Source organism: Drosophila rhopaloa, unplaced genomic scaffold (genome assembly GCF_018152115.1).
Source record: "Drosophila rhopaloa isolate 14029-0021.01 unplaced genomic scaffold, ASM1815211v1 contig_2, whole genome shotgun sequence".
Taxonomy (NCBI): Eukaryota; Metazoa; Arthropoda; class Insecta; order Diptera; family Drosophilidae; genus Drosophila; species Drosophila rhopaloa.
This window is the reverse complement of record NW_025335083.1, coordinates 13,586,637-13,611,590: the sequence shown is the minus strand read 5'-3', so window position 1 is coordinate 13,611,590 and position 24,954 is coordinate 13,586,637. Positions and strand designations below refer to the sequence as shown.

Genomic DNA, 24,954 nt, shown 5'->3' with positions numbered 1-24,954 from the left:
ATATAATGGTATTTTTTTTAGGCCGGACGGTATTTTGTAACGTTATCGGCGCGGTCACACTGTCTCTGAGGCAAAGTAAATTTTTAGCAGCGTTTGCAGATTTTTCGCATTTAAATTACTTCCTGACTGCAATTAAAGGCACGTTCGCAATGTACAAGTGTTCCCAGTTCCAGTGAACAGAAAGAGTTAGCAAGTGAAAACGGGGGCTCCGAATTCACGTAGACGTAGCCACAAAAGCAAAACGCGGAGCCGGAAAAGACGCCGCTGGTGAGTTGAGATATTGGTGTGTTAATTTAGGGTAATATATCTGGACCAGCGGAGCCTTAACCCTTTGTTTGTTTAATGACTTGCTGGCTGGCCCCCCGCTTCCCCATTCCACTTTTCCCTTTTGTTTGACTTTTTGGCGCAATATTATTCACCACACCGGTGCACAAAACACACCACAGCACGAGCTGCCCAAAAGGAACCTAACGCGATTATCGTACGTTAAGGCGTATGGTCACATTACAATTAGCTTTAAAAAATATTGCACAAAAATCTGTGAAGTTTTACTGTTAAATTGTTTGTGTATAAAGGTCAGGGAGTTTAAAGGTGAGTTTGAGGTTAGGTCTGTAGCGAAGGAGCATAAAACAGATTAAAAATGAAATTTCGCTTCAAGAATAAGTACGATCATGGCGTGGGTTCCCAATTCACGTTTCGAGGACGACCTGGTGGACATGGATCCGGACTTTAATCACATTCACGGCCAGCTGGCCTACGAGGCTAAGAAGAAGCAAGAGTTCAGCCCGCGTCCAGAGAGCACCTACGAATATCTGAGGAACCGGGAAAAGCGGAATTCCGAGCTAGAAAAACTGCACGGTAATTCAGGCGGAAAGGGCCGGGAAATTCGCGATTGCCTGCAAATGATGGAAAAAATCCAGAAAATAGCGGGCACAAGGCCGCTGGGCGAGCACGCCACCATGGCCGACTGGGACGACAACAGCACTGCGGAACTGGAGGCCGTCGCCATGATGCGACACTTTGGCATGATGTCCATGGCGGAGGATTCGCTGCCCGTTCTTCCCGAAATCAGTCGTCCACAAGGACCCATCCATATCATAAGGAACGGTCGCCATTCCTTTCCCCTCATCACAGACCCCGAATTTTTCAGGCCACGCAAGACGCCACGGCCGAAAAATCCAAGACGCGACGATTCCATGAATGATTCCTTTCACACAGCCGAAAGTGCCGGCAGCTCCATTAGTATGTACGGCTCTGCCAATTCTCATTTGAGCAGTAGCTCGGAAAGGGAAAAGATTAAGGAGACGAGCCATGGAAAGAAATACCTGGAAATACCCTATCAACCGCTGGAGGAGAGTTTCGACCAGGCCGAGGAAACCTTGCCAAAGGAGGCGATCCCAGCGGTCGTGAAAAAAACCAAGGGGAAAAGAAGGAACTGTCGGCCCGGTCAAAAAGAGAGACGGTTCAGGCAAAACGATGCTGTGAACCTTAAATAATACCAAATAGCGCAAAAAAAAAATAGTTCCTTTTAATTCCCAATACTTTTTTTATTGAAAAACCTAAGAGTCTCTTTATATAAAATATATATAGCATTTGCATCTTGATATTTTATATTGATATTTTTCTCTCGTAGGTCTTTTGAATAAGTACTCGCTTTAAATTATATGAATCAGAAAAGAATTTATATCAGTATTTAAAAAGCAGTTCCTACTAGTATACATATGATATTGGGCGTCGCCAAATGTTTTATGATAATTTAAAATCTCATTAGCTTTCAAGATACTTTCCATTTTCTTATATCCTAAGCTAAATTACATTTTTATTCAAATACACGAAAAAACGATGCATTAAAAAAATTATTACATTATTTGTAGAAGCGTTTCAGAGTCGAGTAAACTTAGCCATGTCCTTCTTAATCGTTTTCTAAAAGAATTTTAGTATATAAGCTAAAGAATTTATACAAAAACTCTGCATTAGTTAGAATATAGAAAAGTATGAATTCATAAAAATTACCTTTTTCTTTTAAAAGATTGGTGAATGGGTGATATGGGGCTGTCTATTATACATTACGTCATTAATGTTTTGGCGATTAAGGATTAGTATATACTTAATTTTAATTTTATAGATATTGTGATTTTATTTCTCAAACTCAAACATTTTCAGAAATGAATTTAATTATAATCAAATCGTTGCTTGAATTATAAAAAGGGGAACAGATAAAAATGAGCTTAGCTTGATATTGTCTTCTAGGATCTTCTGCGGTCCCGCGAATATTTTTGATGATTTTATAATAACAAAGACACGCAGATTAGTTATCGGCTGTGTTGGGAAGTTTCCGTGCTTGTAGGGTTGTTTGAAAAACGTTACGTAGATCGGTTGCAGAAGCAAACTCCCTGCAGTTTGGGCAGTGATCTGCCATCTGTAAGTAGGTGCGGATGCACTTCTTCCCAAACAGGTGACCACATTTTAGCGAAACCAGACAATGGTCGCCGCCCGCCTCCCAATGATCGAAACATATACAGCAGCTGTTTTCTTCGGATATCTCATCCAGCTTTTTGTTCAACTTCAGCATCTCGTTGTTGATTATTGTTTGCTTGGACAAGTCCTGCTCCACGATTCTTTTCCGCAAATCTTCATTTTTGTTCGCCTCCAATTGCCATTGACTGAGAAGAGCGTCGCTCTCTTCCCAAAGTTTATTGATATCCACATTTTGGTTGTCCTTTAGCAGCTCCGTCAACTGTTTGTCCGTTTGTGCACTCAGTTTCTTTTCCGCCAGGAGCTCCCTAACTAGTTTTTTTTTATCATACTCTCCATTGTATACACAAAAAAAGTGTAAATGTAATGTGTCTCTTCTTTTGACAAGTATTCAAAAAGTTTCAAATGTTTCAAGAAGATTTAAAGAAAAAGTTAATTTTATATCGATTCAAAGTTTTTTTTGATCATATGGATTTTTATCACAAAATATTATTTGACACAACTGAAATTAAATCAAATTTTTTTATTATTATTATTATTATATTTTATCAGTATATTTTTAAAATTATAGTTCATTGGGTCCACACAAATCTTTACTTGTCAGACGGGATGTAAAATGAGTGCTGTCAAATATAAAAGTAACTGTCAAATTAAAACTTTTTCTTTCTGTAGTAGAACTTATCGGCCAAAACATAGAGACATTTTAATTATATTAACCAGAATGAATAGGAAGTCGATCTCGAGGATGCTTAAGAAGGATCTTATCAGAGAGATCCAAGCGGAGAAAACACGCAATAGACGAAAGGAGCAGCTTGTCCAGGACGTCACCCAAATGCTCGGACTGCGTAAGCAACTGCATGAGGAGATGAGGAAAACCGAGGAGCTGCGCGAAAAGATAGAGTTGCAGGACATGATAATAAAGCCCAACGTCGACATAGAAAAACGCAAGCTAACGGAAAAATTGAATAAGATATCCGAAATGAACAAATGCTCTATTTGCTGGTGCCACTATGGGTCGGATAGAAGCCATCGCGTAGTTTCTTTAAAATGCGGCCACCTATTTGGGGAAAAGTGCATCCGCGTCCATTTGAGGACGAAGAAAAACTGCCCCAACTGCAGTCTTCGGGCTATTGGCACAGATTTACGTGTTATTATAGCAGGCAAAAACCTATGCACAGCTGACTCTCTTTCCTTGTAATTTATATTATAAAATAAAAGTGAGTTTTAGTATGAAGAACTAGGTTTAAGTTTTATATTATTTCCAAACTTAAGAATTTATCGGTAATTATATTATGATAGATATAACACTTACTCGATTTTCATTAAATTTTACTAGCTCAATTAGTGAATGAAACGAATATTTTCCAAACGTATCGAAATAATTTCTGAACCAATCAAACTAATCAATATTTTTGTTGTGTTGGAAACTATTAATAATTTCGATAAACCGACGCGCCAATCAATTAAGACTAATAATCTGTTCCAAAGACAATGGAATAACATTAAGAAATTTTCTCGCCGCACGTATTAAATTGATTGGAAGTTGGGGAAGTAGCGAGTTAATAAGTAGGTAGCGGGGTATATACAGTCGAACTAAACAAATTAACATTTTTTAAATATCATGTCCTCAAATAGCAAAGAGCTTTAGGAATCAGTTTGTATTGTATTATCATTGTTGAACAAGGTTGCTTTAATTTGGACTAAAATAAATATTTAATAGTTTTTAAAAACTGTAGGCTAAAAATTATAAGTAATTAAAGATTGAAACAAAATTTAGCATCGATTATGTGAAAATTTGTACTATTTCGCCAACTATGTACTATTGTAAATACATACAGTCAACACAATATTTATTCGGACACCCGTGATTTTCAATTTGATTCATTAATAACTCAACAAAAACGTAACGAAACCAAACAATTTATATTTCATCGTAAAGGCTAACATTCTTAGAATATATTTTAACAAAAAAATAAGGTACTTTCAACAGTAAAATGAGATATTTTCTTAAATGAACTTGAAAAGTCACAATTTTACGCACAGAAATTATTCGTACACTTCATATAATATTAAAAAAAAAACATATTTCTTGATGTTTTAATATTTTTAATATTTGGTGGGTCCTCCACTAACATCAATGACAGCTTGTAAGCGTCGACCCATGCTTTTTACCAAGTTGCTTGTCTCATTAGCGCTAATTTGACCCCATTCAGCCATCAATGAAGTTTTTAAGGACTCCCTGGACGAAATGACGTGCTTCCGAATCCTTTTCTCAAGAATATCTCACACATGTTCTATGGGATTTAAATCAGGTGACTGGAAAGGTGTTTTCAGCTGCTTGCAGTGATATAAAAGCCACTCTTGCACCAAAGACGAAGAGTGTTGTCTTGTTGAAACAACAATGTCTTCGGATCTAGACCAAGTTTTATATCACTTGGAATCAAATTTTCGCTTAAAATGTTTTTGTACATATTCTTGTTAATTTTGTCGTCAATAAAGACCATTTAACCAACTTCTCCTGCCGATACACACCCCCAAATCATTACATTCCCGCCACCATGCTAAACAGTTGGAATTAAGTTTTTCTCATTCATGGCTTCATTTGGTTTCCTCCACACTTTCGAGGGCCCATAGTGTCCAAATATATAAAATTTGGATTCGTCGCTAAAAACTACGTTCTCCCAAAACGAATCAGGGTGGTTATATGCCGTTTTCCGAACTCCAAACGCTTTTTTTTGTTGATGGCAGAAATTAATTGCTTTCGACGAGCAACTCTGCCATGTAAACCAGCCTTGTACAGGTAGTTTCGGACGGTTTGGGCCCAAACTTCTTTTATTTTCGCTTGCTCTACATTCTTTTGAATTGTTGTAGATGTTGTTTTCGGATTTTTCAGGACTATAAACATAAATTTCAGTCCCTCACGTGAATACAGAATCTTAGACCTTCAAGCTTTCTTGTGATTTGAAGCTCATTATTCCGTTTTTAAGTATTTTTTGATTATACTATGTATTGTGGAAGGTGATTTTCCAATAATACGACCGATTTCATAATAACTACGATTTTCCAAAAATTAATTTAAGATAGATTTTCGAAAATCTAGTGACAAATCTTGAACTCCTTCCATTTTGACCAATCGCATCAAAAAAACACATAAAAACTAACAATAAACAAAAAAAAAGCATGCAGAAAATTACTCCGAAGTAATTTCAACTAAACTACTTTAAAAAGAATCACCGATTACCGTTGAGTTCAGAAATAAACACAATATATGAGAAATGTACGAATAATTTTTGTGCAACATTTTAGCAATTTTTTTGCTTTTCTTTCAATATTTTTAAGGCTAATTTAAAAAATTAAATTTTTGTTTGTGAAATGTCTTCTGAAAATCACTGTTTCTATGATACGTACAAAAAAACCTGCTAAAATTACGAAAATTCCTGCAAATAAGCTGTTAAACTTGATAATAGACAGTGTCCGAATAAATTTTGTGCTGACTGTATGTATATTCCTTTTTTATATTATTTCACTATTCAAAATTATGAAATTCATTAGAAAAGATATATGTATATTGTTTATTTTAAAAATCCATTTGGCGAAGTTAGACTGTATTTGGGGCGGTGGGGGTGTTTTGTCTGTCTCATTTGTTTCTCTATATTTTGCTTGCATCTTCTCTTCTTGCCTGAGAGTGTGAACGCACACACACAACTGAAAGTTTTTCGTCTTTTGTTTCCTTTTACGATTTTCTTTATTTTATTCCCTTTCTTTATTTTGCGTGTTGTCAAGCTGAAGTTTTTGTTGTTATTAGTGATGAAATGGATGCTGTAGTTGTTGTGTTTTATGCATAGGTCGGCTGCTATTATTGTTGTTACGCAGTTGTACATAAATACATACACACAGGGACATACATAAATAAATATTAATGTAGTCAGCTAAAGGGAGACAGCCAAAAAGGAGAAGGAAAAGAGGGAAGGATGGAATTGTGCAGAGGGGCAGATACGCTATATATCGCATATATACATACATATGTCGTCTATATGTAAACGAGTCTGAAGTCGCGGTCTTATTCGATGAGCGAAAGACGAAGCCAAATCAAAAATAAAGAAGCAGTTCGACAAATGGCCCAAGCTATTAAAATAAATATGTGCAAGTTCTTTTTTTAAGGGTGGACTTAAATATTGATGTCAAAATTTTACTTAAATTGTACGAAAAATATGAATTTTCTACCTCCTTACTGGCCCCCGGTCTGCATAACTTAAATGCTGAATTTTTAATGACTTATTTAGCTGATACAAAACTCCGAAGTTTTACCTTGTAGAATTTATCTTTTCTTTACTTTGAAAGCAATACAAATACAGCCAAACTTCCTTAACTCGAAATTTAAAAACTAGAACGCTATATAAGTGTAACTAGTTTTATTTGCAAAAAAATTTTAATACAGGTATGAAAGATCGACAGTACTATCAAAATGTAAAATTTCGCATTGTTTAGCATGGAATTAAATGCCATCTTTTCGTACAAGGTCCACTCCAATTCCTACGCACAGGAGTTGAGGCGAGAGTTTCTGACGCGACGTCAAACGAAGCTCCCGAAAGGTGAGCAGTGCACAGTGGGGTAGCGTCTATTATTTTAATTTATTATACGATTTTTTACCCTCGTCATCTGAAGAAAATAGTTTACATTAAACATAAAAAATGTTATTGTTATAAATTACATACCTACCTGTTTATTTTGAATACATTTATATACATAAATCATTTTTACTAATACACGGTGCATTTGTAGGAGAGGGAGTCAGATATAGTCAAAAGGAGCAACAGCCCCAGCCCTGGCCTTAGCCGGTAGCCGGCTTTCATCCTCTGCCGCGGCGAGCAGAACTGTCATCGCACAGTGGGGCGAACCCATAAAAAATCCAAAATATTAAATATATTATGATGGCTTATGGACTTATAAAAACAGTTAAAGCACCGTTAAAAATTTGTATTTAAGGTATTTTCGATTCTCTTGAATATCCATTCCCTGCGTAATCAAAAATACAAAAAACAAACAAATATGAAAAGCTATAATATGAAAGATATTTTATATTTTGCATCACGGTGCATTGCTGAACTTGAGCAAGAGAGAGCAAGTTGAACTTGCCAGATGCTGCAAGAAAGAGGAAAAGCGAGAGGAGCTCGAGCCCACCACCACTGGCATCCCAATCCCATCCATCCCCATTCCTCCTTTTGGTTTTGGCGCGCGCAAGCGTAAGCTCTTTCTCCCTCTCTCGGTCCGGTCTCCTGCGCTCTCTGGAAGTTTCAAGTCTCTGTCTCTATCAAGGCTTTCATTTGAACGCAGCGGCAGTTTGATCTCAACTCTCAGACAGGACGAAACGTCTGCCACAGGATAAAGCAAGGGAATTGAAATAAAAAACCACGCTGCTTCGTAATAGTAAATTAATAGTAGTACAACTACTACAATAGTAGTAGAAGCTTTTCAATCAAGTCGAAAATCGCCATAATGGCGAAGCAAACAGCGAAAGGAAACGAGGAGGAGGAGTGCAAGGACCATGAGGATGTTTCATTAAAACTGGGATACAGACAAAACGCGGCTTGCAGGATACCGGATACGTCTGTGTGCGTGGTTGTGCCGCATCCATTCACGAGGCTAAAAAGAAAAGAGATGGAAGACAATTTTCAGTGGTGACTTTCTCGACAAATCCTACAAAAGGACAAAACGGTTCGGTTCTTTTTCGGTTCCCGGTTTTCGGTTTCGGGGTAGTTACTCAATCTTTTAAAAGAAGAAGATAATGAACCTAAAGAATAAGAAGCCGTCGAAAAACAGCTTCGCAAATATTGCGCGCTCTTTCGCTCTCAATCAACAAAAATGATAAGAAGAACCATGAAAATGTAAGAAACTAAACAATTTTTATAAAATCCTAAAATAAAATAACCTTTTATTTCCTTGTCAAAGAAAACTTAAAAAGCACTCAGTATTTAAAATTTCGTTGATATTTCCAAACTGACCAAACCATTTCAATTAAAAAATTAAATAAAAAATCCATAAAAAAAATATTGTGGTAAAAAAAAAACTTGTGGTTAAAAAAGTGGGAAAATACGTAGAACTGTAAACCAAGATCAAACTAAAGGTCCCAAGCAATAACTTATCTTAAAGGTGGACTAAGGTTTACTCATAATGTCATTAAACTTAATATACCGTTCTATTTTAAATTATTAATTATTTAAATAATATTTCACATTATTTATTTCAATGATGCTCAACTTATTAGACATATCCGGAATACGAAACTAAAATCAATTTGATTTGAAATAAGTATATAAAAACTTGATTTACCGTCCGTAAGTTAGTGATATAGTTACTAATAATATTTTTCTATGTACATATGTAACTTAATTTATTTAAGCAAACTTTAGCTCAGATATACAAAAAGGTTCAGAGTATAGAAGCATTTTCCAACCAGTATTTTTAACACTTTGACTTGGTCTGAAGTAGTTAAAACCATAACAAATTGCACATGCGGCATTTAATTTTTATTTTTTCAGTCACTCTTTGGCTGCTCGTCTTTTCCCTCTCTTTTTTTGCAACGCCCGCGAAATAAAAAGGAAAAACTCGAGGTTACCAGCGGAGCAAGGAGAAAAGCAACAAACAAAAAATATATAAAAATAAAAAAACGAAAGAAAAAACTTGCAGCGCTGGTCTGGCCACTTGTCCGTCTGTCTGCCAGCCTGTTAAGCCCGTCCTTTTCTCTCACTGTAACCGTGTGTGAGTGTATATCTGTGTGGCTTTTTTATGGCCATGCAATATCTTTTTTCATTTCTGGCTTTCCTGTTCACAGCCTCCTTCTTCTTCTTCTTCTGCAGCTTGTGCTTCATGTACAGGGCGCATAAAATAAGATGGGAAAAAAGCGAATGTTCAAATTGAAATACTTTACAAAACTCGTATTTGCTTAGCCTTATCGGCCCCGCACAGATACGAACGCACACACAGACACCTCAGCGGCTCTCTGTCCTGGTAACGAAGTTATATATTTTCCCCGCTGTTGCCAAGAGCCTTCGAGTCTTAAGGTTTCAAGTCTTCCAGTCTGGTCCTCAGTCTCTGAGGTCCGTGGTCTTTCGAGCGGCTGTAACCGGTAGATAAAATGCAAAGTATAAAAAAAGCTTGCCTCCTGTGGCATCTGCATAATCCCCAAGCGATCAATAAAGCAGGGCATCCTCTGTTGCAATTAGTGGGCTATATAATTCATCGCAAATGAGACCGATCATAATCATCATTAGAAGAGAGAAAGCCCCGTCTAGTTAGGTTTCTAAAGAATTTTTTTTAAGAATAAATAATAGCGACAAAATCAGAGCAATAGAAGTATATTGATTTCAGACAAATTTAATTTATTTTAATTTCAATTTTTTAGTTTTGTTATTATGAAATCTTTATTAGTTTAGGATTATATGATCAGCTTTTGAAATTCCACCACCCATCTGTATATAAAACACTAATCATACTTTTACTAGACTTGCTTGAGAATTAATTGGTAATTAAAATAAAAGTAAGCACTAACTTTCATTTAAAAGTCAATTAGCGAAGCTAATGATTGTGATTTTTTAAACAGAAGAATAATAAGTTTAAAACCACTTAAAGATCATTAATATCGAAGACAAAGGACAACTCTCTCTTGAATCATAAAAGATCATTCATAAATTAGTTTTCTGCAATGCATTTCCCCAATCCCACGTACTTTTAATCTCCTAAACCTCTGGTATTTCTGAGTGCAGGAAACCAAATCCCCTGTTAGAAATCGCAGCTTATGGCTTGGACTAACCAACGTCATTACAGGGTTTTCTGACATTAGCCAATAAAGCCAGATGGCGGCTGACCATGGCCTGGACTTGGCCCGTAAATATTCTGTCTTACTCTTTGCCGGACTCTATACTCCATGATGCAGACTGGATGTGACTTACCCACAATGTCATTAATTTTTCTCGTTGCTGGTCTTCAGACTGCTCCTTTGCCCACTCAGCCGGCGACTAGTTTTAGTTCGCCCCCTTCCTCACTTTCAGAAAAGCCACTTGTCTAGAAATACACTGAGGGAAATAAAAGAAAAACATATTTAATACCAATTTTATTAAAAAATCATTATTATATTAATGTTTAAAATAATTATAGTTTTGTGATAATAATTTGTTTAAAATAAAAGTTTGCAGAGATTTAAAAAGGTTTTTTTTGCAAATAATCTGATGCGAATTAATCAATTTTGTGATCAATATATAACTTTGTTTAATTTACAGTGTAGTCTCGAAACTTGCTTCTCACACAATTTTTCTCTTTTTAGTTTGCTTTTTTAACTTGACTCGCTTTTTAGCCTTTGCCACGAAAGCAATGAAAACGAACTAAATGTGAGATTGTGTTCGTGTGGCAGCAAAGACACGCTCCAAACTCCACCCCTTTGCCCTTTTTCACCCACTCATCACTCTTTAACCCCATCGCTTTTCAGTCTGGAGTGTAGTATCCGCTTCGTTTGACTCTTTAATTTTATTTGATTTTTACTCTGTAACTTGTTTGTTAAGGATACGGTGTTAAGGGTCCTTTCCAGCTGTCTGTGGCTCTCATCCCTTTTGGGTTTTTCCTGTTCCTTACTTAATTTCCACAGAATGGTTTACTCACCAAATTTTTTTTTGTCAGATTTCATTGTAGAAAGCTAATCAAAACTGTTAATAGGCAAGACATTTATCTGATCCGACTGTTTTGGTTAGAAAATAGAAACTTGGTGCATATTTACTTTTCTTTTTCGTTAGTCATTTATTTTTCCGATAAAAAGGGTTCGCTTAAAACTCGGTTAAAGGCAAGAGAAATGTATGGTTCTTTGTTGAAAAAGTTCATATCATTTATAAAGCAATATCTGACAGATGACCATTTTTTAATGATTTAGGTTCAAACTTTGTGCATGTCTTTTAACCTTCGAGAGTGGGTCAATCTTAAAAATGCTGTTAAATATTTACAGAAATTAAAGGTTAAGCGCCACAAATAGAATTTTTATACCCTTGCAGAGGGTATTATAATTTTGGTCAAAAGTGTGCAACGCAGTGAAGGAGACATCTCCGACCCTATAAAGTATATATATTCTTGATCAGGATCACCTCCTGAGTTGATATAGCCATGTCCGTCTGTCTGTCCGTCTGTCTGTTTCTACGCGAACTAGTCTCTCAGTTTTAAAGTTATCGAATTGAAACTTTGCACACACCCTTCTTTCCTTTGCACGCAGTATATAAGTCGGAACGGCCGGGATCGGCCGACTATATCCTATAGCTGCCATATAACTGATTGATCGGAAATGCCATAACTCTGCTGTTTGTTAAGTTAGGAAGTTGGAATTTTATATGGGTTTTATATTTGGCCAATCAATCCGACCTACCAAATTTCATAAAGATCGGCCGACTATATCCTATAGCCACCATATAACTGATTGATCGGAAATGCCACAACTTTGGTTTTTGTTAAGTTAGGAAGTTGGGATTTTCTATGGGTTCTATTTTTAACCAATCAATCCAACCTATCAAATTATCCTATAGCTGCCATATAACTGAACGATTGGAAATGCCATAACTTTGGTGTTTTTAAAGTTAGGAAGTTGGGATTTTTATGAGTATTAAGATTGCATCATATGAATAATTTTGGAGAATATAATTTACAGAATATTCTGCAAGGGTATATCAACTTCGGCTCCGCCCGAAGTTAGCTTTTCTTTCTTGTTCTATATATCCTTTATCCTTTTATATGTTTTCCAGAAATTTCTTAATCTTAAAACAAATTTTCAACTTCCCCAAGAGAAAATTCTAAGTTAGGCATAATAAATAAAACACATTTCTCTTATGTCTTAAAGAATTTTCTTGGAATTTCCCAGCTTAACTTAAACTTAGGGAGGCTCTTGAAACTAATTTGGGTTGCTTCCCTTATTCTCTTGAATTTTTTCCATAACATACTTTTTAAACTTTGATATCTCTAACTGAACTTTTTTCTGATGCTTCTGTGAAAAGTTTTGTGAAAACTTGTCAAAGTTTTTAGTGGAGTTTCATTACTCATCCGGTATCATCTGTCCTCCATTTTCCTTTCCCTACGTTTCCTCTTCCCTTTAGGCTTCCCATCACTTTTGAGGTTTTATCCTTGGGCTGTCAACATGTGCTTTGACACACCCCCTTTTCAACCCTGCTCCTTCTTTTTTTCCCACTTTTTAGTTTAAGCATAAGCAGTGTAACACATGTTATCCTATATCTCCCCAGGCCTCACCCACCTACCTTTATCTTTAATTCTGTCACAAGGCAAAAAGGGTCCCGTTGTGTGAATAATTTAGTCAAGACATATTTCATTTTCGCCAAACAAGTTAACTAAACTTGAAGGGCAGGTAAAAGCGTAGAGTATAAGCTGAGAATAATGATAATAAAAATATTAATAGTAATTGTTTACAAGTTCAAAATTTTATTTTTTTTCCATATTTTAAAATGATTTTCAAAATTATTAAATATGTTGTACATTCATTCAATAATATAATTTTAAACAATATTGTAGAAAACAACTTATTTGTTTGATATTTTTAAATCGAAAGGTTATGAGAATTTGGTTTTTTTATTTTCGGTGTAAGAATAAGATCATACACAAATATCCCTTTAGAAAACCATAAACAACAAAAGGTAACTGTAGTAACCCATCTCCCTATCTTATCACAATCCCCCAATTCAATTTGCATGACAATCGAAGCTCATTGCGAATGCAAAATCGACTTTTCTTGAAACTTTTCAATTATTTAAACATTATTACTAGGAAGCTCCTTGAATGGTGGACACCTAAAAATAGCGAAAGAAAAAAAGAAAACCCCTAAAAACACACACATACGAATACAAAGGAAAAAATTCCACTCTGTTGAATGTACAAATACTCGTAAAAATGTTAATAGTGGCCTGTTGAACAAGAAAAAGCAACAGCATCCTCTTTATGCTCTCTCACTGTCTGTTTCTCTCTTTAAAGCGCAAGCTCAGAGAGCAACAGCACCGGTCATTAAATTAGAGCTAGTCAAGCGTAAGGTCTACGTCATATTTTAGCATGAGCTCGAGTTTGTGAGGGGGTCTGTAGAGTGGATACAAATGGGAGAGCTTTTCGTAAAGGGAGAGAAGCAGCATAAGTACGCAAAATTCTGGGGGAAAGGAATGATTATGGGGATGTGAAAGGCGGCTGCTCTCTTTTCTTTCCCCTCTCACTGATTTCCCCATCAAATCACATATTCACCCACGCAGTGTAATTGCAAGCATAGGGTACATACCTACTCAAAATCTACAACAACTGAAAACAGTACAGTGGGCAGATCATGGCGAAAGGTTAGACATATTTTCTGGAGGGGGTCATGCATAGGATTCTTTCTTGTTTTAGTTTGTGTATGTATTTAAATTTCACCCCAGATTAAAACAGCATATTTAAGTTAATTATCCAATCAATGGATTCAACTAATTATTAACAAACAACCAAAACATGAAAGTCTGTTTAAAATAAATAAAGCTAATTTATTGTCTTGTTCCATAAACTATGTCCCTCTAAAATATACCATAAGACAACCACAGTGGTTCCTTTTCTGCTCTAAACGAGAACTCTTTCCGGTTCTTCACTCAACTCATGTCCTTCGCTTCTATTGCTTTATTCGTGTTTTTTTTTTTACCGCAAAAGTGCAAAGCGGCTGCGCAGACCGAAGGACTCACGAATGAAGAGCCGAAAGGACAACCGAACGAACCATGACCATGCCAAAGGATGAAATATTAACGGCGTCACTGCGAAGAGACTTCAAAAAGTAGTTGACGATTGCCGCTCGTTTTCTCTCGCTTTACTATACCACAAAAACTTTAAATTCAGCATCCCCATGTGCCTTTCGTTTAGCGTTACCATGTGTATTTCCGAGTAACTGTGAATGACATCGCGGAATGTTGTGGAATCGTGGAACACGAATTATAAATGTTTCATGCTTTTCTTTGTTTGTTATTGTTGTCTATAAATTTCCTCTTCCCTACTTAATTTTTAACTTTCCCTTAATCCCCATATTTGTTTTTTTTATTTTTCCAGATATGCACGAGGAGGCGAAAGCTAAGCGAGAATTAGGCGGCAGATGACAAGGACAACGCCACGCACATGGCGGCAAGGCTACAACAAGGATACAGGATACGGCCAACCGGATATTAAACCATCAACACAAGCCAACACAGTAAAGGACCAAACTGAGGCATAACCATTAGCGTACTAGGAGAAAAACCGGACACCATGGCGGCAATGGAAGCGGGAACAGGTCCTGCAGCCACAAGGGAGTTCGTTGAGGGATGGACTTTGGCCCAAACTCTGGGTGAAGGTGCCTACGGCGAGTAAGTGACCCGACATTAATTTTCCATCATAGATTTCAAATAAATATTATTTTTATAACAACTTTTTAATCATACTTATGGGAGAGAAATACAAATTATCAACAAAGTCTGTGAATTACTCGCGAATTACATGATCATATTCAAATTTATTTTTTTCAAAAAGTTTTACTCTAAAAGTTTAACATAGTTTTGAGAATAATCTAGAAATTTAAAGTACAAACTCCAAACTTTTGAGAAATCACTACAGACCTAAATTTACAAAATTTTAAGAAGAATAACTCAAATAATATTTGTAAAGTATGGACTGAAATGTTTTATTTATGGTAATCTGAAATGAGATTTAAATTAAGCTAAATTTACATTTTAAAATATATAGTTGGCTGCTTTTAAACACATTTTAAATTACCTATCAGATTGTGGTAGTCCGAACGTTATTTTCAGTCTTAAATTGCAAGTCCGTGTGCTTTTTTGTGCGTGTGTGTGTGTTGAAGTCAATAAACCGGAAATGCTGCAGAGCAAAAAAAAATACCAACTAAAACGCACTTTTCCGGCGTATTCGCTGTATACATTCATCCCGAGAGAACCCGCTGCGTCCCCCTTTTAAGGAGGCTCCTTAGTGCGCATGTCCCCGGTATCCGGGTCCGGGGAATTTGAGGAACACGGGAGTATTCAGATAGCATACGGCGCACTCAATGCACCGGACGGAGAGCAGTCGATACACAGACACCAGTGTTGCAACTGCAACTGCAGTCCTTCCTGTAGTCGCAGTATATCCCTTTCTAATCCCCCGACAATATTCGATTTCTTAATGCAGGGTGAAGCTGCTAATCAACCGGCAGACTGGGGAGGCTGTGGCCATGAAAATGGTGGATCTGAAGAAGCATCCGGATGCGGCAAACTCGGTACGCAAGGAGGTCTGCATTCAGAAGATGCTTCAGGATACGCACATCCTCCGATTTTTCGGCAAGCGCTCGCAAGGCACCGTTGAGTACATTTTCTTGGAATACGCCGCCGGCGGAGAGCTGTTCGATCGAATCGGTGAGTTTGAGCTTAATTTATGTTTGTTTTTACGTTAAAAGGTTTTTCGCCCGGATGTGGTAGGCAAATCTGCAAAACTATTTTACTTTCATCAGTTTTTATACCCTTGCAGAGGGTATTATAATTTCAGTCAAAAGTTTGCAACGCAGTGAAGGAGACATTTCCGACCCTATAAAGTATATATATTCTTGATCAGCATCACCAGGAGAGTCGATCTAGCCATGTCCGTCTGTCCGTCTGTCCGTCCGTCTGTCCGTCTGTCCGTCTGTCAGTCTGTCCGTCTGTCCGTCCGTTTCTACGCAAACTAGTCCCTCAGTTTTAAAGCTATCTGCTCGAAACTTTCCCAAAAGTTGTCTTTCTATTGCAGGTAGTATATAAGTCGGAACGAGCCGGATCGGGCGACTATATCATATAGCTGCCATATAACTGAACGATCGGAAAAGCCATAACTTTGGTGTTTTTAAAGATAAGAAGTTGGGACTTTCTATGGGTTTTATTTTTGGCCAATCAATCCGACATACCGAATTTCATAAGGATCGGCTGACTATATCTTATAGCTGCCATATAACTGATTGATCGGAAGTGCCATAACTTTGGTGTTTGTAAAGTTAAGAAGTTGGGATTTTCTATGGGTTTTATTTTTGGCCAATCAATCCGACATACCAAATTTCATAAGGATCGGCCGACTATATCTTATAGCTGCCATATAACTGAACGATTGGAAATGCCATAACTTTGGTGTTTTTAAAGTTAGGAAGTTGGGATTTTTTATGAGTATTAAGAATGCATCATATGAATAATTTTGGAGAATATAATTTACAGAGTATTCTGCAAGGGTATATCAACTTCGGCTCCGCCCGAAGTTAGCTTTCCTTTCTTGTTTTTTCTTAATTTTTTATATATTAAAAACAAGAACATTACAAAAAATTTTATTTGTATAAAATTTGTTAAATTTCATATTGAAAAGATTATGTTAAGGTGCTTTTTACTTAATGGTCAACTCAAAGAAGCTCTTCCTCACCACAAAGAGTTTCCACCGACGTCAATTGCATTCCAAGTCACCACCAACTGAGCTATTTATCAAAGCAAAAGCCTCTTGGATCAGCCATTTAAAGTTTGTTGGCCACTCAACTTGCCATAAGCCAGATTCCGGGATGAAACTTGGTCGCAAACGACCACAAAAATCCAATAAATGAAAATATCCCTCAAAAGCTTGCTTTGAAAGGATAGTTGAGAATATGAGTAAAATCGGGTTAGTAAATGGGGATTATGGAAAGTAAAGATAAAACATAATGAGTATACTTGGTGTAGGTCAAAACAAAAACTGGTAAATATATAGATATTTATATTAAACGAACACAAAGAAATTTAAAATACGAATAATCAATTTTGAAAAACTACAGAAAACTTAAAATATTTGAATATACGTTTAGTTTAGCGGATGTTTTACAACTACTTTTTTTTTACATTTGTTATTTCCATTTTGATATGATTAGATTGCCTTTGTTTATGGAATATTATTATTCTTGCCTCTGTTGGCATCCCGCATACGAAATTCAGCCAAGTAGGAAATAAAGTAGGTGGAGCTGGAGGTATGTGGCAGATGCCACATAGTCATATAGACGTCGGCCAGACGGGGCAAATATGCCAATATGCGACGCGAGCACAGACAGACGGGCAAACAAACCGACTGACAGCGGTTGTGATAGTTTTATTGTACTTTTTGTGGGTGCAACTTGAAGTTCGTCCTGCCATCAAGTGAATCGAAATGGAACACACACATATTTCTGCAGCAGAGGGAGGAACAAATCAGAAGACTGACAAGATACGGATCTTGATTACGCCAGCTTTCTGTCTCTTTTGCAATGACAATTTGCCAAATGTACAGCCGGGGAAATGGAAAAGGGGAAAATCGGGGGACAGTAGGTGCCAAGTTCGTGGCATTTTCATAAATATTAACAGCTTGGCAAAAGGTCAGCAGAAGAGCAAGTATGGAAACGGAGAGAGATTGCCCCTAATGGAAGTGGCGTCCTTGCATTGATTGCCACCTCATCGTGGTCCTCTCACTGATTTCGCCTATTCCCAATCACCATCATCAACATTTTGCTCCATCCTCTCAGCAGGGGATGTTGCATGGGGAGCTGGTGTAATAATCAATGTGGCAGCCATATTTAGTCCCCGGTTGCTAAGCCATTTTTAATGATATCTAGGGATGTGACTAATCCTGAGTGATGGGCAACGTAATTATTTTCCGAAATAAAAGGATTAGAGCTAATAAGTGAAACTAAAGACTTTTCCTATTTAATCTACTACATTTATTTATTTAAATACATCTTTCCGTTCCCTTTTCGAGTTTAATTCAGAAATTTAAATTTATATACTTTCAGATAATTTTCAGTTTATAAATATCGTCTTAATTATTTTTTAATCAATATAGTGCGATGAAACTTTTGTAGGGAAGAGGTGAACAGCAAAACAGTCAAATACTTTATGTAACACTATCTATTGTACGGGTATTATTAGATCCATATATAATTATATCGCCCAATCATCGTATCACTTACGAAATTTGCATCATCATCAGATAACACGCTTCCATCTCAGTTTTCGATTTTAGCGGTGGTTTGTCGCCTGTTGGTTGGGCAACAAAACATCCTTCCCAACCAGGATATAAAATTGGTTGGGAAAGAGAAGCTCTTGGGATGAGAGCAGAGTGCAATGAATGGCTTGCCATAAATAGGTTCAATATGCAAATGAAACATAATGGAGATGCACACACGCAACCAGATGTCCTCGACTGCAAACGTGTGTGTGAGTTTAATTGTCTGTTTGCACAGAAATGCATTCATTAAGCTTATACGCCAAACTGGTGGGAGGAGAAGTAGGATCCTGAAATTGGGGGGCTTATAGATTCCCAACCGATTTGGTCATTCACTCAATCTGGGTGGGGGTTCGATATAAATTATGCTTCAATTACAAATGAAATTTTCGAGTAATTTCCCTCATTTCCATTGCCGTGCATAATTTTCCACTCGCTGGCTGGGAATACTTTTCTCCCACTTTGTGAAATGCAATTAATTATGCTAAAATGTTACTGACATCCTGCAATTTAATTGCTTCCATCTTATTTTCTCGTCTTCATTAATGCAAAAGTATATTTTTTTACCCCACCACTTTTATTTGCGGCTGTTGCGCCTAAAGTGAGTTTCATATTAAAGAGTAACAATTGTGCATACAGAAACGGAAAGTAAATGTAAATTCATAAATACTATCTTTAAATTTAAAATATAATAAACTTAGTGGCGATATTATAAACAAAATAACATTTTTTAAGCTGTTTTTTTAACTTAAGAATAATTTGTATTTAAAGTTCTGAAATTGAACTCATTTTAGAGGAAATCGTTTAATTAAATAGTAGAAATAGTAGTATCATAAAAGGGGTTAATATATATAATGTATATAATGTCCAACTTTATATACACAATTCAAAATTATTATGCATTTCCCCTATTTTACATGCTATAGATTTATTTTTCCCAGTGCATGATGCACTCGCCTCCATTTCGTTTTACCCATGGCAAAAGAGTTGTGCAAATGGCGCCAACCAACAACATGCCACATGATAAATGAATGGCAAACAATGTGTGGCACACGGAATGAGGGCCGACAGATGGGGGCTGGGCTTATAGATGTGGGCGTGGCACACCTTCCCAACTTTATCTCCTCCACCATTAACTTTTGAGGTATTACAAATTGAGAGTGACAAGAAGCTAACAAAATAATAAAAAGGCAAGAGAACGAAGAAGAGAACTTGGGGAAAGTTGTAAGACAGACTCGATGCTCCAGTTAAAAAAACATTACCTAAGAGTTTCAGTGACCTAATGCTTCCTCTTTCCTTTCAGAGAAACCAATTAATTTTGGTTAGGTTTTTAATAGCAATTGTTTTCAAGGAAGGTTGGTTAGACATACTTCTTACAACTTTTTCTGTCTCAACCTTTCAAGCTACAAACTATCTAGTTTATTCAATCAAAACTGCCAATTCCATCATAAACATAAATCGTCCATTTCGATTCGCCTTTTAACCTGTTCCGACCAAAAAGTCAAAGGGTGAAAGGTAGTCAAAGGGTAAAAGGTAAAATCGATAGATGGCGGATGCATGGGGCAAATGAGATGAGATCTCTGTTGCAGGATGTGGCTGCCTTTGGCAGTCAATCATGTTAAAGGCAGGGGAAATACAATCTGTCTAGCTATTGGTAGACCTCGATGATAACCTTCTCTACATCTTCCGTCTGATGATTTCAATCCACTTCTGAGTTCAAAGATTTTAAAGTTCGCATTAGTTAGAGGTTAAGGTCCTACTCATTTTTAAACCAATAAAATAACTCAAACAAAGTTCACAAATACTAAAAGAAACAATATAAATGGAATGTCTGATTTTGAATATATATATATATTTAACATAATAATATTTGTTATTTTATTTTAAATCTAATATGAAGAAATAGAAGGGTTTAAGTATTATAGAACGACCACAAGAAAGAAAACAAGAAGCTAACCTTCCTCTTATAGTTTTTGACTACAAAACCAACACGTAAACATGACAACTAAACAAACATTTTGGCATTCTTTGCGTCCGGGCTTTGATTAAAATTTTATAAAACTGTTGATTGCATTGTGGGTGTCTCATCCTGTTACTGTTGTTGTTCCATGGAAGAACCTGCGACCGGCTAAGCCCATAAATCCTTTACACACACGCACAGCCGGATGCAGAACATTTGTTTTTCCACTTGCCCAAACTGACCTCTCTTTGGTTGTTTTGCTTCGCTGCATATTTTTCCATGAATTCACTTTTGCTGAAAAATATACAAAATATATATTCAACATATCACAAATTGTAATTTAATTTCCGAAGCACCCTCTTTCGTTTTTTTTTTTTAACTAACATTAAATGCTTTTATATTAACACAAAAATTAATTTTTTTAACATTTCTCAATGAGATATTTTTATGTGACTTTTTTTTATTTTGCAGAGCCCGATGTGGGAATGCCGCAGCATGAGGCCCAGAGATATTTTACTCAGCTCCTGTCCGGACTGAATTATCTGCATCAGCGTGGGATCGCCCATCGGGATCTTAAGCCGGAAAATCTGCTGTTGGACGAGCACGACAACGTGAAGATATCCGACTTTGGCATGGCCACCATGTTTAGGTATTAGGTACAACACTGTAGATTAATGAAATTCAAAGAATTTAAAGAAAATTTTAAACCATGATTAGAACATGGAATAGTAAAGATAAAAGATTACAAAGAGCAGCTGGCCTCGATTTCCTTTTTTTCACATTTCTTAAAACTCAAGATTTTGTTTTCATAAATTGACAAACATTTATTTGTAATTTACTCCTAGACAAATAATTGAAATTAAACGCAAGCAGCGTGAAAACGTATAAAATCCATTAACGCTGGCTAACCGACAAAATAAAGTTTTCCAGAGTAAAACTGACCAACAAGCAGAATTGTTAATTAAAAACGCTGGCGGCACAAACAGTCAAACTAAACATGCCCGTAGAGGTTTTAGTTTGCAACTAAGCAAAAACTCATTTAAATCGTTAGCCTGCATTAGATAGTTTAAAATAGTTGCAAACAAAAACAGTCAGCAATTATAAGTTTATTCCCGAACTTCACCTAAATCATCAATTCAGCGACACAAAGCTTATTTACTTACACTTCAACGTTCAATCTATCTTTCTATCATTTGACGCTAAGTTAAATTTGCTGGCTTTAGTTTTAAAAGGGATTTCTGTTCAATCAAAATGATACGAGGATAACTACAAAAAGAAAATGATACCGAAACATTTATTTTTTGCGTTTAAGAGACATAAGCCAACTCTCTGGAATCATTAAATCATTTATTTTCTTAGTGATTTCTAAAGAAAGTATGAATTTCTCCCTGTGTAATTGGAGCCTGAACTTAATTCTCTGTTATGTTTTCTTTTCTCTTTCCCCCTCAATTCTCGACGGTCGCGATCTGGATGTAAATTTGGCATTACCATGGAACAGGTGCAAGGGCAAGGAGCGACTGCTGGACAAGCGCTGCGGCACCTTGCCGTACGTGGCCCCGGAGGTGCTCCAGAAGGCTTATCACGCGCAGCCTGCGGATATTTGGTCATGTGGCGTTATTCTAGTCACTATGCTGGCAGGAGGTTAGTGGAATTCATTCCCAAGCAACATCGCTTTACATGTGCTCCATTTTTAATGCACAATTTTTCGCTAATTAATTTTGTGTTATTTTGCGTGATTTTTCTGCACTCTCATATTATACAGAAAACAGTGAAAAACCATTAAAGGAAAATACTCCAGAGCATTGCCATCAACATAGCCTCGCATCTAACGGAATCAAATCAGTCACATGCATTATATATTCTCTTTTTTTCGGTTTAATGCTCACATTTCTCCTCTCGCACTTTTTATCATTTTTGCTGTTTCTTTGGTATTCTAGCTGTAGATTGTTTCACGCACATTGTATATCATCTAAAGCTTTTATACCAAAGCTCCAGCTTAAATTGCTTAACAACGCACCAGCAACAAAAACAGCCACAGGAATGATTTTTTAAATTTCACTCGCTTTTGCCAAGTCAATTCTTTCATGTGTTATACTACTATGTTTATATTTTCATATCCATTAAATTAATATAATTTTGATGTTTTTCAGAACTACCCTGGGATCAGCCTTCCGCCAATTGCGTTGAGTTTATTAACTGGAAGGATAACGATCACTGGCAATTGCAGACTCCTTGGAGCAAACTGGACACTTTGGCCATTTCGCTGCTCCGCAAACTTTTGGCGACCAGCCCTGGTACGCGTTTGACGCTGGAGAAAACCTTGGATCACAAGTGGTGCAACATGCAGTTTGCAGACAATGGTAAACATTTTTATACAAAGTGCATATGGAACAGTGTCAGTGTATATCTCAGTAGTGCATATATTTTTGAGCCCACTCGATGGCTCAGGTACTTAGTGACTCTCAATGCTTTCGACATTTTGGGAGTCGCTCTGTGCCTGTGCTGCCAGTGAAGCATTCTCCCCATTAAAAGTGTTAACTATAATTGCAATAAAAGCAATATGTGAACTAGTTTTTAAATAAAGTAGCTGCCTTGCCGTTGCTTTGGCGCTTTAGCTGTATGATAGATTTAAACTACTTCATAAAGCTAGATTACCAAAGCATTGGCTTTTGCAGATCAATCATCAAGTTTAACTAAGACGGTGCCTTATTTAACTTTTTTATTATTATTTTACTAATGAGTTCCTCTTTTGTTTGCATATTATTTGCTCTTTGGTGATTTTAGCTGTATGGTGTGCTTATGTTCCATAGAGCTTTATTACCAAAAACCAAATGGTTTTTGCATTATGCTTAAGTTGCTTTTTGCGTTTTGTGTTTATTATTTTGTTCATCCTTTTTCATTATAACTTAAAAAAGTTTTTATTAAAGCTTCTGATGCCTTTTAATTCTAACATTTCTGAAATGGAAGAATAAATTACATGATGTAGTTCATATAATATATTTTCTAGTAAGCATATAGTAATATTCTCATATTCTTTTCATCCGCAGAACGTTCCTATGACCTGGTGGACTCGGCGGCTGCCCTAGAGATTTGCTCACCGAAGGCTAAGAGGCAACGCCTGCAGTCGAGTGCCCATTTAAGTAGTGGCCTGGATGATTCCATTTCCCGAAACTATTGCTCTCAGCCCATGCCCACGATGCGCAGCGACGATGACTTTGATGTGAGACTGCGCAGCGGTCGATCCAAAGAGGATGGTGGCGATCGTCAGGCCATGGCCCAAGAGGCACGACTTAGTTACTCCTTCTCGCAACCTGCTTTGCTGGATGATCTCCTGCTCGCCACGCAAATGAACCAAACGCAGAGCGCCTCCCAGAACTATTTCCAGCGCTTGGTGAGGAGAATGACTCGATTCTTTGTAACCACGCGATGGGACGACACCATCAAGAGATTGGTGGGAACTATTGAAAGATTGGGTGGCTATACGTGCAAAGTTGGTGATGATGGAGTAGTCACCGTTTCCACTGTCGATCGGAATAAGCTGCGATTGGTATTCAAGGCGCACATCATCGAGATGGATGGCAAGATCCTCGTGGACTTCCGGTTGTCTAAGGGTTGCGGTTTGGAGTTCAAGCGGCGCTTTATCAAGATCAAGAATGCTCTCGAGGACATTGTTCTTAAGGGACCCACAACCTGGCCCATTGCGATTGCTACCAATTCGGTGCCTTAGCATATTGTTTATTACGACCTAAAATAGCCTCTTTTAGATTTGGTTAAAACTACTTTTATCTAGCTTATAGAGCAACTCATTCATCACTTTCGTTTGCCGCAACTAAACTTCTCAATGTGCTAACTTATTCTTAATTCATTGCATTATTTACGATTACGTTGTGTATTGTTAAGCAAGCTCTCCTATGATTTTAATTTTGTTGAATTTTAAAGCGAATTACGAGTATTGAAATCTAGTTAGTTTAAAGCGTTATTGAACAATAAATCTAATCAGATTTTGATTGAAAATGTGTGTTTGTCTTTGGTCATAGCCACTTACCTTACATTTTTTATTTTGAACTCAGATTAATATTAAACAACAATCTTGAACTTAAAAGGTCTATTTTTATACAGGATTCTTTGGATATTTGACATAAAAAAAGATTTAGTCCTAAAAGGTAAACAAAAACTTAAAGTTTTTTATTTAAACCAAACTATGCTTTTTTTCCGGCCTTTATCAAGTGTTTTGTATGATCCGCCTGACAAGGTCATCATAAGGGGATAGTGAATCCTAATGGTCTCTGGGTAATTACATTTATATACAAATTTTATTGTATCTATGCAGTTGTACTCGCACTTGATTACATGATCCAAAATCTATTCCTTGGAAAAATATTTTAATAAATTAATCGTTCTATAAAATTTAAATTTATTTACTTACATCAAAAATATTAAAAATCTAATTAATATCTACTTTGATTTATATACTTTATATACATTTATATAAATTGTTGTCA

The 24,954-nt window shown here is 36.5% G+C and overlaps 2 protein-coding genes across 3 annotated transcripts; both read left to right on the top strand.

Moving 5' to 3' along the window:
• The first annotated feature begins 36 nt into the window (after positions 1 to 36).
• Positions 37 to 24,466, top strand: LOC108037347 (serine/threonine-protein kinase grp). 2 transcript variants are annotated; one of them, XM_044459741.1, is made up of 7 exons: positions 37 to 267; positions 14,563 to 14,855; positions 15,670 to 15,893; positions 20,924 to 21,101; positions 21,951 to 22,093; positions 22,603 to 22,812; positions 23,500 to 24,466. In XM_044459741.1, the coding sequence occupies exons 2-7, from the start codon at positions 14,758 to 14,760 to the stop codon at positions 24,177 to 24,179; spliced, it is 1,533 nt and encodes a 510-aa protein (XP_044315676.1). In that variant the 5' UTR covers positions 37 to 267; positions 14,563 to 14,757; the 3' UTR covers positions 24,180 to 24,466. The 2 variants fall into 2 exon arrangements, with proteins under 2 accessions (XP_044315676.1, XP_044315677.1); XM_044459742.1 differs by lacking the exon at positions 37 to 267 and adding an exon at positions 7,825 to 8,360.
• On the top strand, positions 456 to 2,009 carry LOC108041284. Its single transcript, XM_017119169.2, has 2 exons — positions 456 to 591; positions 659 to 2,009. Exon 2 carries the CDS (start codon positions 672 to 674, stop codon positions 1,494 to 1,496), a length of 825 nt encoding a protein of 274 aa, XP_016974658.2. The 5' UTR covers positions 456 to 591; positions 659 to 671; the 3' UTR covers positions 1,497 to 2,009.
• Positions 24,467 to 24,954: the final 488 nt, after the last annotated feature.